The sequence below is a fragment of the Salmo salar genome, chromosome 10 (genome assembly GCF_965601325.2).
Source record: "Salmo salar chromosome 10, fSalSal1, whole genome shotgun sequence".
NCBI lineage: Eukaryota > Metazoa > Chordata > Actinopteri > Salmoniformes > Salmonidae > Salmo > Salmo salar.
Window position 1 is genome coordinate 106,988,981 of NC_138300.1, and position 13,340 is coordinate 107,002,320.

The 13,340-nt window shown below is 42.1% G+C and overlaps 2 protein-coding genes across 5 annotated transcripts in view; both read left to right on the top strand.

The window, feature by feature from the left end:
- The window catches only part of LOC106561378 (protein bicaudal D homolog 1), a 70,081-nt gene extending 61,565 nt beyond the window's left edge, over positions 1–8,516 (top strand). Inside the window, exons 7-9 of one of the 3 annotated variants that reach the window (XM_014125265.3) lie at positions 39–252; positions 3,719–3,791; positions 6,033–6,158. In XM_014125265.3, coding sequence (XP_013980740.3) covers positions 39–252; positions 3,719–3,772 — 268 coding nt within the window. In that variant the 3' untranslated portion in view covers positions 3,773–3,791; positions 6,033–6,158. Of the gene's footprint in view, positions 1–38; positions 3,681–3,718; positions 3,792–6,032 lie in introns of those variants that run through there. The other 2 variants (XM_014125264.3, XM_014125262.3) reach the window with 2 other exon arrangements.
- A 447-nt stretch (positions 8,517–8,963) lies between these two features.
- The window catches only part of LOC106561377 (FYVE, RhoGEF and PH domain-containing protein 4), a 108,445-nt gene continuing 104,068 nt past the window's right edge, over positions 8,964–13,340 (top strand). For both annotated transcript variants that reach the window (XR_006757071.2, XM_014125258.3), the window contains exon 1: positions 8,964–9,332. Coding sequence is in view for 1 of the 2 variants with exons in the window: in XM_014125258.3 (XP_013980733.3) it covers positions 9,221–9,332 (112 nt within the window). In the remaining variant the exon portion in view is untranslated. The remainder of the gene's footprint in view (positions 9,333–13,340) is intronic.

The window sequence follows — 13,340 nt, forward strand, 5'->3', positions numbered from 1 at the left end:
TCTCTCTCTCTCTCTCACTGACTCTCTTTCTCTCCTAGGTGTGATGAGTACGTGACTCAGCTGGATGAGATGCAGAGACAGCTGGCAGCGGCGGAGGATGAGAAGAAAACCCTGAACTCCCTGCTCCGCATGGCCATCCAGCAGAAGCTGGCCTTGACCCAACGCCTGGAGGACCTGGAGTTTGACCACGAGCAGACCAGGGACCGCAGCCGCGGCACAAAGGTGCCCAAACTCAAGAGCAGCCCGCCCAAAGTAAGTCGACGAGCCGCTCTCACCGCTCCCCCCAGCCCTACCATGATACACAGCCCTTCCTCCACCAGCCCCCACCCCTTCAACACCTCCCTGACCCTCTGCAGCCCTCCCTCCCTGGAGCTGCCCCTGTCCTCCAACCCTTGGTCGGCCTCAGACAGAGGCACATCCCAGTTCTCTTCCCTGCCTCCCCTGGGTGACCCCCAATGGTCCCTGGGCACTCAGACCTTCATCATTGACCCAGAGTCGCTGAGTTTAGAGTTCTGTCGACTCGTTAACAGTCGAGACTCTGGTCTGCACTCTCCTAGCTCCGCCCCTGCATCTCCCTACCGCTCACCCATTCCCAAGACTTGGCAACACTTGTCGCCGGGGTCGGTGAGAACTCGTACCCAAAAAGATGCACCTCGGCCCTCTGCTCTGGCCACATCTCCCAGCAACCCTGTCCCTCGCTCCTACAGTTCCCAGATGCCCCAGCCCTGAGTCCGGGGGGGTGGGTTGGAAGCAGAGAGGAGGACAGACTGGTTTCCTGTTTCCTGTGTCTGGCTTGACCTATGCCTATGCAGTACTGACACTCTTCTCAGGGATTGGCTAGGAGACGGAGCCCAACAGAGCTTGTTCCATCTGCAGACAATACTCAACAGTCTGTTTGTAGTTTTGGGCTCATAAGGCACCACAGTTGCTATTGTCCATTTCTGTAAATAAAGGGATTTAGAGAATAAATTAAATATACTGTATGTGAGAAATATACTAGGAAATGTGAAATTCTAATGAAAAATAATGTAGAATTTTAGTGTATGAGGATGTGGTGTGTTTAATGAGCTTAAGATAGTGTGAGGGATACTTGTACATTTTGGAGATATTTGATGCGGTATAACACAATGTTGTATTTCCCACACTTGGCACATACTTCTCATATCACACAACCAAATTATTTTTCCAATGGCTATTAACATTATTAGGCAATTGATTTTCCCTGTTGTATTCAATGCATATGATCAAAGTCTCTTTGTAGTCAATACATGCGTTGCTTTTTCCAACCATCTATAGACTGCGCAGAGCTACCATGTGTACTGTGGGCCTCATTGACCAATGGTGCCACTCAGTGGCTGATTTACACAGTTACAGCTGAAACACATTGATAGCCATTGGAATTCCTCAGTCTATCCCAGTAGAGGCTGGTGAGAGGAGCTACTGGAGGACGGGCTCATTGTAATGTCTGGAATGGAACTGAGTCAAACATGTGGTTTCTATACGTTTGATGTGTTTGATACTGTTCCATTGATTCCATTCCAGCCATTACAATGAGCCTGTCCTCCTATAGCTCCTCCCACCAGCCTCCTCTGATGTATCCCTATGAATGTTTGCCACAGAAAATATTAAACCTTGTTTAAATCTCTGGGAATCTTCTTTTGTTAAGCAGAGATGGCAGCGATGCAAATTATACAAAGGAACCTTATCTATTTCTACACGGTACATTACTATGTAGGCCACTTTACAGTACTTCTCCGGCTTCGTTTACACAGGCAGCCCAATTCTGATCTTTTTTTCACTAATTGGTCTTTTGACCAATCAGATCAGCTCTGAAAAAGATCTGACGTCAAAAGATTTGATGTAATTGGTCAAAAGACCAATTAGTGGTGTAAACGCAGCCTCTGACACAGTCTATCAATTAAACAATTTTGATAACACTCCAAATCATATTACTATTCATGTCATGAGAAAGATTTCAAGGAATCATTCTAGTTTGCATTCCCCATGATTGATTAACATTTTCAAGCCATTGTATAATATTAATCTTCAATTTTCTACAACTCTAGAGCAAAAAGCATTTGACAGAAGTCGCTTCCATGTGTCTACAGAGATACACTGGCTGACCAAGCTCTACCTGATTTCAGAGCCCTATTCAGTGCCACAATCAGTCCCTTCTCTACATTATACTAAGTACAGTATAGCTTGACTTCCTTGTTCCTTGTGACCTTAGTCTATAATGAATATAGAAAACATAGCAAACACGTGTGTGTGTGTGTGTGTGTGTGCGTGCGTGTGCGAGACAGAAACTGAGAGAATGATCTATCATGCTTTTTCTGTCAGTGTTGATAGATGTTTGTTGTGGCATGCATGTGACTTTGCTCAGTCCGATCTAAGAGAAAGTATATAAATGGTTTAAATGCAGATAAACCATTCAGAGCAGCATGGAAACCAGTGTGACCTCCTCTCTATGATACCCTAACCACACCCCCCCAGCCCTACTACGCTCATATCACCCTGAAAATAACACGCCCTGAAAAGCACCCCAAATCAACCCTATGCCCATGTAGTGCCAGCAGATGGCAGTGTCTTAATTCCCAACGAGACATTCCTGTCAAATGCTGTTTGGCCCTCTTCCCTACCAGTTACTTCTCACACTGACCTATCTGTGGTTATTGGCTTCGGCTCCTACAATGGTCAAATGTTTTTATTGACACAAAAAGAGGTGAAGAATGCCCATGTACATTCAGCTCCAATCCCTGTGACATAACATTGGTTGGACTTTGACTCTATAAAAATGAAACCCAAGGCTGCAGGGTCATTCATTCATTCATGTATGATATTATAACTCATCTGATCTAAATATGCTGATTTGGTTTTAGCCCATAGCCGTAGATGAGCAGCAATTGATTACTAAGTCTGACAGCCACCATGATGGTCGTTTGTTTTGGTTTGTTTGTCTCCTTTTGATGCAGCACAGAAAAATACATGACTGGATTTGAAACTGTGCGTAAATGTTCTATGTGTGTCTGTGTGTTTCCTTGTGTGAGTCCTGTACGTTAATAGTGCTGTCCATCCTCCTCTGGGGATGGATAGAGGAATGCCTTGTCAGCTGGAACAGATGAGGCTGGTTTTAAATAACGAGCAGTCATTCAGTGATGCACAAGCCCATTTTTGGCCTTGCAAAATGAACAGAGAGCTCTCTTTCTCTCGCTCTATCTCTCTCCCTTTCTCTTTCTTTCTTTCTTTCATTGTTTATCTTTCTCACTCTTATATAAGCATAAATATCAATTCTCACACAATATTAACTTATGTGGTATGTCTGACTGTAGAAAGCATTATTCATTTACTTTCTAGACAAATAAATCATTAAAAAAACATAAGAATGTGTATATTGTATTAACTCAAATGGACTGTATTGCAGTAAGATGTTAACTTCCAAAATGTGATATTCCAATAAAATTAAAGCGATTACAAGAAAGATTGCTGAAAGCATAAACATTATAATGCCATATGCTCTCATTTTATACTCCAAAAGACAGCGGAATGTTTCCCAAATGATGTCCTCTCCTCAGACATGTTGAGTTATTACATGACAAGGCCACTGTCTCTGTCCCTGACAAGTCTTTCCTCCTGTCTTGTCCACCCGTGTGTCTGTCTGTCCCACTAACCCTGACTGTCCCCACACTGTATATCTGTCTAATGTATCAGTTTCTCATAGATTGTCAGCAGCCTGCTGCCTCTGCCTCAGTATCGTCACTCTCCCCACAACTAAGAGCCTCCCTAGCCTGCAGGTAACGTCCCAGAGGCCTGAGCTCTACATCTCTTTCCACTTCTCTTACTTGCACTACTTGTGCCTTGGGCCTGCAGGATATACAAAGCATGCCCTACATGGGTGGTTCTTATAGGCCCAGTGCAGTCCAAAACATTATTTTCCTGTGTTTTATATACAGTGCCCTCCACACTTACTGGGACAGTGAAGCATTTTTTATTATTTTGGTTCTATACTCCAAAAGTTTAGATTTGACTGTCGGCTTTAATATGAGGGTATTGTCATCCATATCGGGTGAACCGTTTAGGAATTACAGCACTTTTTGTACATAGTCCCCCCATTTTGGGGAACCAAAAGTATTGGGACAAATTCACTTATGTGTATTAAAGTAAAATTTGCTCCCATATTCATAGCACACAGTGACTACATCAAGCTTGTGACTCTGCACATTTGTTGGATGCATTTGCTGTTTGTTTTGGTTGTGTTTCAAGATATTTTGTGCCCAATAGAAATTAATGGTAAATAATGTATCGTGTCATTTTGGAATCACTTTTATTGTAAATAAGATTTTAATATGTTTCTAAACACTTCTATGTTGTGCATGCTACCATGATTGCGGATAAACCTGAATGAATCATGAATGATGAATGAGAAAGTTACAGACCGACAAATATCATACCCCCTCAAAAAAGGTGAGAGGTTAGCATGTCTTGGGGTATGATATTTGTGCGTCAGTAACTTTCTCACTCATCAATATTCATGAGTCATTCAGAATTATCTGTAATCATGGTAGCATCCACATTAATGTAGAAGTATTTAGAAACATATTCTATTCTTATTTACAATAAAAGTGACTCTAAAATGACACAATACATTATTTACATTAATTTATACTGGGCCCAAAATAATCTGAAACAGACCAAATAAATAGCAAATGCATCCAACAAGTTTGTAAAGTTACAAGCTTGATGTAATCATTGAGACCAAATACTGAGCTTTTGACTAATTCAATACACATATTTGTGAATTTGTTCCAATACTTTTGGTCTCCTAAAATGGGGGGACTATGTACAAAAAGTAAGGCTGACAGTCTGCACTTTAACCTCATATTCATTGTATAATTTAAAATCCAATGTGCTGGAGTACAGAGCCAAAACAAAATATGTCACTGTCCCAATAATTTTGTAGCTCACTGTATATTTCCACACTATGAGGTTGGAATAATACTGTGAAATTGTGAAAATCATGAAATTCCCTTTTAGTGTAAGAGCTGTTTGAAAAGACCACCTGAATTTTCAGCCTGTTTTGGTGGGATGGAGTTGTGGCCTGCATGGTGACATCAGCAGGCGGCAAATAAGTTAATACGTCAATAAGAAAAAGAGTTCCAAACATCTGCCAATAACAGCTAGTTTTCAGTTTTCCCTCCCAACTCAGACCACTCCCAGAGAAATAGTTTTTTTCTTGGTTCTTCTTGACCATTTTAATTGAAAACAATCACAGTAAGGTTACCCAGAAATGATTTGATATTGAGATAATAACGGCAGCATTGGACCTTTAAGACACAGATATGAATGAATTAATAATAGTTGTTTCATCAAACACATTTCATCACGGGTATCTGTATAATAGTTCACACACAAAATATTAACTAACTCATTAAGACGTGAAGACGTGTGTATTTGTCCTCACAGCACATGGAGTAAAAGGGTGAGGCGTTGGGTTTTATAACTTGGCCACATTAAACTGTTTTGAACTATTGAGCAGGATAATGGCTATATTACTGTTGGCAAATGCATTGGTTTTCCATGACACTTTCGCCACCAGTAATACTCTGCTTCTTCTACTAATGCAGTCCTAGATCCGTTTCATACAGAACTAACTAGTTCATCTCACTACAGTCCCCAACCTCAGCCCTCTATAACCCACCCATACAGTAGGTATCTCATTGGCTCTGAATCGTCACTACAGGCAAATACGTAACTGCTGACAAATCTAATGTCCTGTCTATTTCTTTTCTTAGTCATAATGTTGTTTGACCAAGTCGTGTTCTCCCAAAATATTTTAAATGTGCTTCACCTTTCCTGAAATTTTAACAATTTCCATCGCTGTTGTTTCTGGGAACAGTTTTGGTCCCTCCCATTTGTTTGTTTGTTGATTTCTGAGCACTTTATAGCACCATTGGGATACATGTCCTTTTTACTATATTCCCTGCTATCCTGTCCTCTTTCGCTCTACTCTCTTCTCCCTCCCGTCCTCCTCGCAGTCCATGTCCGAGTCCGAACATTGCGACAGCCCTCCAGGAGGACCAGACACCACCCCTCTCCAGCAGCAGCAGAGGCCCCCTGGACCCCCTCAACACCCTGGTCCAGCAGCATCACCCCCCAGGTCCCTAGGCATCTAGCCAGCGCGCCCCTACCCATGGGCCCAGGCCTCCTGGAGACACACAGCACCAGGGACTCCTGTCTCCCATCTCACTCAACCTGGCATCCCACTTCTGTGTTCCCTCAGCAAGCCCCGCCTCCACAGGCCACACTTTCTCCTGGTTGGTCGGGTTACCGAGAAGATGAGGGGTGTGGTGCTCCTCACTGGTTGGGCTGGAATGACGTCAGATCCTGTCCAGAAAAGATAGACTGGAGGACCGGACTGCAGTGCACACACCAGACTAACAAATATTGACTTAAACGATGTATTGTATCTATATGATGATTTATTATCTATTTAACTGACTTGGTTATTTATTGATTTGTGTTTTGTTCATTTATTTATTACTTCTAATTTGCGTGTGATATCATTTGATTGTTGGTCATTCTTTAAAATGGAATTCAAAATGAGTATTATTGCTGTGGTGTTTAGACTTAAGTCATGAGGATTGATTCACTAAACTATGGCTGTTATGTTCTCATTGATATCGTCAAAAAAGAAAAACATTTGAACTCTTTTCCAATTGAATATAACAAGGTTTTGGATGGTCTATATCCTACAAGTTTAGCATCACATTTTCTGTCAATAACAAGGTTTCCTTTTGGTGATGTGAGATGCTTACAAACTTGCCTAACAGACTAGACAGAATATTAGCCATGTAAAAGCATCAGTTTGTAAGGATCATCTCTACATGTGTAATAGCTTCTGTCTTTACATGGTAGTGTTGAAGTACACATTGAATTTGATATCATTGTGGAGAGACTAATTGAATGGAAGTGATATTGCATTACAATGGTAATGTTTGATGAGGTGGGTTGTGTTGATTTTAACTACCAATCTAACATCACTACACTTGAGATGCTTTTTTTATACAACATTTTTGCAAGACAAAGATGATATTTTTGACATCCGTTTTTCTTTTTTTTAAACCACAGTTACTGCTGAGGTGATTGATTATGTTTGTCATGTAGGTGAAATCTTATTTGATATAGACACTCTGATACTAAAGGTAGGAGATGAGGTGACGCCTAGGTTAGTAAGCCTGGATGTGGCCTTTACCCTGATCTGTGTGACAAGACTCCCCTCCTCAGTTTAGTTTTAACACAATTCAGATAACACAATCCCCCAATGCTGTGGCCCCCTAGTATCATGTTTCTGTCTAAATAAGGCATTTGAATTCGCTCTTCTTAAACATGGCATTGTTTATGTGTCAGAGATTGCTTGTTTAATGTCTAACCCAAAGGAAATTACGGTAATCAAATATCATGCTGGGGCATGAATGAAATACTGTCGGTTCAAACGAAAGGTAAACTACCTTCTCCTCCAAACATTGTTCTTTACAAGCACAATAAGGACTTTGCGTTGACAAAATAACAGTGGACATGACTTAGATTCGTTGTCTGGATGCTCTGTGGGATCCAATGACTGTGATGGTATCTCGATCCAAGCATCTCTCTTCCGGTTATCAGAGCCATGTATAGATCTATATGGCTTTGTCGCATATGATATCATGACACTAACCAGCAGGCTGAGAACAGGATATCGGAAGGATTTTGTGAGTCACGCTTACACCTTCAGATCAATTTGTATAAAGCTTTGATGATCTGGCTAACCTAGTTGAAACATTAATGCAAGAAGAGCCAAGAACAAACCGTGTGTTTGCGTTGATGATGTAGCTAATGTTTGAGTTGCATGATTCATTTGCCTGATTCACATCCACTGTATCTCTTTCTCTATTTCCTTTGAGTCGATAGTAATGATTATGTCTTATGTTTGACTAGTCAGCTTTATTGAAGGGGAATCTGAACACCTAGTTCCTTATGGATTGGAGCCAGATGCATTGTGATAGATTTTTCTTACAGTTCTGTATTCATTCATTCATTCACAAATGTGGGTGGATTTATTGAACTTAGTTGGGTTTATTCTGGTGAGACATGTGTATACTGTAACCACAAAGGACAATCACCCTTAGAATCCACACAGTTAGTGCTGGTGAAAGCATGTTTGCAACCGCATTGTTTGTATTATGAAACCTTGGGTGGAACAGAAGAAGATGAAGAAGAGGAGTGAGGTCCAACGCTAGTCTAGTGACTGATGTCTGGAGAACAATTTGTCTACGCCCTTGGTTGTTGCACAAGTTACCTTCATCATTGGAAGATGGCGATACAGTACAGTGCCCTGACGTTAGAGACACTAATCAATAAATAAAAAAGGAATGAAAAGACAGCAATATACTGTATTGGGTTTCTTGTTCATATTTTTTACTCCATTTAAAACAGTGTAACATCGGTTTCAATATCAAATAAAAACAACTGTCTTGGAGTAATATGGACTGTATTGGCTGAGTATTTTTTTTCAAGTATGATGGTCCTAATAACCTTATGTATGTCATCCATTTCATAACAGTTTCCATTTATTTTAAAATGTTACGTTATAATTATGGATGTTTATTACAATAAGTACCACAGGCACAGCACAACCTGTCATTATTTTACAGTAGATTGTATGCAAAACGCCTTTCAGCTATTCATGGAAGTGGTACGTTCTCTCTGTAAGCTATTGTTTTCCTACAACCAACACGATATTCATATCGTAATAATAGCCTATTGATCACTATCTTGTTCCATATCGAACGGGGATGGGGGGGTTCCTCCTCCAATCAGAGCAACGGATACAGGCTGCATCAGTGAAACAGGGCGGGGTTTGGAATAGTCTGCTTCAAGGTGATTGTACAGAGATTAACGGATCATGATGATTTAGGGGAGCGCAGACCGGACGCACCAGCGCATTGACTTTGGACTTTGTCATCAGCGTCTATTGTGGCGCGTAGGCTATCTGGGAAAATAACTGTGTACTTGTCAGTGACACCTTCAACACGTTTGTTTCATTTTGCGGTCGATGATTAGTTGGAATATTGTTTGACATGGAATTAAATTAACTCTAGCCTAATATGTTGAATGCTAATTGTGCATTTTAGTGCTCAAGTAAGCTCGACTACCCGATAGAGCTTCTCACTCTAAATCTTTTTCGATGTTGGAACGGTCAGCAGAGGATAAGGACATGGACGACTTCAGACGGGTCGCCTTCCGGAGGAAACCCCGAACTTTTGTCGAATCCGACATGGAGCATGAGGAATATTCAGGTGAGTGACTGCCGGACCGATGGCAGTGCGTAGCTGGTAGTGAAGTGTTTCGCATAAACGGCCCCAAAAAATCCTCAACATTGGGTACGGTGAGTGTAATATTTTGTGTAACATGTCTAATAACGTGTGTAGTAGTGCCTTGATACTGTGCAATGGTAGGGTTTGCTTTTGGCTATTCCATGACAGTGATCATTTTTTACTTTTGTGCATGTGCACATAGAAACTTAAGAGATTCTGTTGCCTGGCTTCACTGTCCACACTATTACTTTAACAATTTTATCGTGTTACTGTAGATGTATGTACTGTTTCACATACCTTGCACATCATCAATCAATCAAATGTATTTATAAAGCCCTTTTTACATCAGTCGATGACACAAAGTGCTGTACAGAAAACCAGCCTAAAACCCCAAACAGCAAGCAATGCAGATGTAGAAGCACAGTGGCTAGGAAAAAGAGCCTAGAAAGGCAGGAACTTAGGAAGAAACCTAGAGAGGAACCAGGCTCTGAGGGGTGGCCAGTCCTCTTCTGGCTGTGCCGGGTGGAGATTATAACAGTACATGGCCAAGATGTTCAAACGTTCATAGATGACCATCAGGGTCAAATAATAATAATCATAGTGGTTGTAGAGGGTGCAGCAGGTCAGCACCTCAGGAGTAAATGTCAGTTGGCTTTTCATAGCCGATCATTCAGAGTTAGAGACAGCAGGTGCGGTAGAGAGAGAGAGAGAGTCGAAAACAGCAGGTCCAGGACAAGATAGCATGTCCAGTGAACAGGTCAGGGTTCCATAGCCGCAGGCAGAAAAGTTGAAACTGGAGCAGCAGCACAACCAGGTGGACTGGGGACAGCAAGGAGTCATCATGCCAGGTAGTCCTGAGGCATGGTCCTAGGGCTCAGGTTCTCAGAGAGAAGAGAGACAGAGAGAGAAAGAGAGGGAGAGAGAATTAGAGGGAGCATACTTAAATTCACACAGGACACCGGATAAGACCGGAGAAATACTCCAGATATAACAGTCTGAACCTATCGCTCCGACACAAACTATTGCAGCATTATTACTGGAGGCTGAGACAGGAGCCTCCAGTCATTGGGTGAACATAACCTAGTCATTGGGTGAACATATATTGTTGCCATAATCTTGGGCTAGGCTATTGAGCTATTGTGAAAGTATGGAATGGCCAACACACCTGTAGTATATGTTTGTACAGAGAGGGGATTGCATTTCACTAGACTGCTGACTGCTGAACAGTCAGATATGTATGAGGTGGAAGGTTGCAGACATGTCTTAACCTGTTATGTAATTTCCCTTAATGCCTCAAATATGTTTCTATTTCAACCCCTTGACGAGTGTTCCTTCTTTCTGTTGTTACTGAGAGTCTGTCCAGCCTGTGCCTAGGCATGCTACAGAGAGAGAGGGGTGGAACACTTACATGGCCCAGTCTTGTCTCTCCCCGTTCTGGGGAGATTAAATGCGGTTGTGCAAACAACATGGAGCACTGCAAATATTTTATTGAAAGCAGAGCCAACTATAGCCTACGTACCTGCTGTTTGGTGAAAACTTTGCCTTTGGGCAATGTCACCTCCAGGATAGAGTGGTGAGGTGACCCTTTAAAAGGCTGAGTTCATAATAACGGAAATAGACAAATTAGATGTCACTTAATTAAATCAAGTGGGGTGAGCCAGCAGCAGACTCTATAAGAGGTGAGGTAATACTGTAGAGTTCAGAGACACCATGTGATCAGTCATGAGTCATCCTCAAGCGTCTTCTCCTCTGACCTGCAGTCACCTGCTGCTCTATAGATATAGGGCGATTCCATGCCAGAGCAAGCTGAACAAATACTTTGGGTATCTCAGATTATTCTGGCAATTCTCACATAGACACTTCATTGAGAGGAAGGATGTTTGATATGATTTTTACATTTATATTAAAAAAAATGGTGTGAAAATCATGATGAAAGTGGCCCTTTTTAGAACTATACATGCCACCTGTCAGACCCTATGATCCGTGAACAATACAGACAACATCTTGGTGTCATTATAGTCCTTATAGTGTGCTCTAAAATAAGGACTATGTCTATATTCTGGAGATTTTTTTTCTTCATATGAATTTATAAAAAATTACAAATATTATTATTAATCCAGCACAGTACAAATACCTTATTACACTTCTGACTAATTTATTACACAATCACTGCCTAAAAGATTCTTCCAAAAATAAGAACAATTTTGCGTATTTGTGGTGTTATAAGACATTTTACATTACTTTTCACAATGCACATTGTTTATAATTATAATAATAACATCTTTATCTGTAGCGAAGACCAACTGTTTCCCTTTCAATCCTGTTGCTGGGTGCTCGTTAACTCCACAAGAGAACATGACACTGCAGCAGAATGGAAGGAGGTTTTTTTTGCTGCGTTTGATTTCTTCTTTTTTTAAGTCCTTCTTGTAGAAGAAGGTTCTGGAACATTATTAAATCATTATCATTGGATTGTATAGATGCATGGACATTGAGAGTAACAGCTGTTTCTCAACCAAGTAATTGTCCCTCTGTTGTCCTTGCATTGCTATTATGCAACATGTCACCATAAGATACAGTATTTGTTTTGAGGTCATTAGATGCTAAGCTACAGGACTGTTTTGGTAGCACAGACTGGAATATGTTCCGGCATTCTTCCGATGGCATTATGGAGTACACCACATCGGTCACTGGCTACATCAATAAGTGCATCGATGACGTCATCCCCACAGTGACTGTACGTACATACCCCAACCAGAAGCCATGGATTACAGACAACATCCGCACTGAGCTAAAGGGTAGAACTGCCACTTTCAAGGAGCGGGACTCTAACCCCGAAGCTTATAAGAAATCCCGCTATGCCCTCCGACGAACCATCAAACAGGCAAAGTGTTAATACAGGACTAAGATTGAATCATACTACACCTGCTCCGATACTCGTTGGATGTGGCAGGGCTTGCAAACTATTACAGACGACAAAGGGATGCACAGCCGTGAGCTGCCCAGTGACACAAGCCTATCAGACGAGCTAAATGACTTCTATGCTCGCTTCGAGGCAAGCAACACTGAAGCATGCATGAGAGCATCAGCTGTTCCGGACGGCTGTATGATCACGCTCTCTATAGCTGGTGTGAGTAAGACCTTTAAACAGGTCAACATTCACATGGCCGCAGGGCCAGACGGATTACCAGGACGTGTACTCCGAGCATGTGCTAACCAACTGGCAAGTGTCTTCACTGACAATTTCAACCTGTCCCTGACTGAGTCTGTAATACCAACATGTTTCAAGCAGACCACCATAGATTTTGTGAAAATCACCATGCCCAGGAACACTAAGGTAACCTGTCTAAATGACTACCGACCCGTAGCACTCACGTCTGTAGCCAGGAAGTGATTTGAAAGGCTGGTCATGGCTCACATCAACACAATTATCCCAGAAACTATAGACCCACTACCGCCCCCACAGATCCACAGATGATGCAATCTCTATTGCACACCACACTGCCCTTTCCCACCTGGACAAAAGGAACATCTATGTGAGAATGCTATTCATTGACTACAGCTCAGCGTTCAACACCATAGTACCCTCAAATCTCATCACTAATCTAAGGACCCACCTCCCTCTGCTACTGGATCCTGGACTTCCTGACTGGCCGGCCCAGGTGGTAAGGGTAGGTAACAACACATCCGCCACACTGATCCTCAACACAGAGGCCCCTCGGGGGTACGTCCTCAGTCCCCTCCTGTATTCCCTGTTCACTCATGACTGCATGGCCAGGCACGACTCCAACACCATCATTACATTTGCCGACGACACAACAGTGGTAGGCCTAATCACCGACAACGATAAGACACCCTATAGGGAGGAGGTCAGAGACCTGGCCGTGTGGTGCCAGGATAACAACCTCTCCCTCAAAATGATCAAGACAAAGGAGATGATTGTGGACTACAGGAAAAGAAGGACCGAGCATGCCCCCATTCTCATTGACGGGG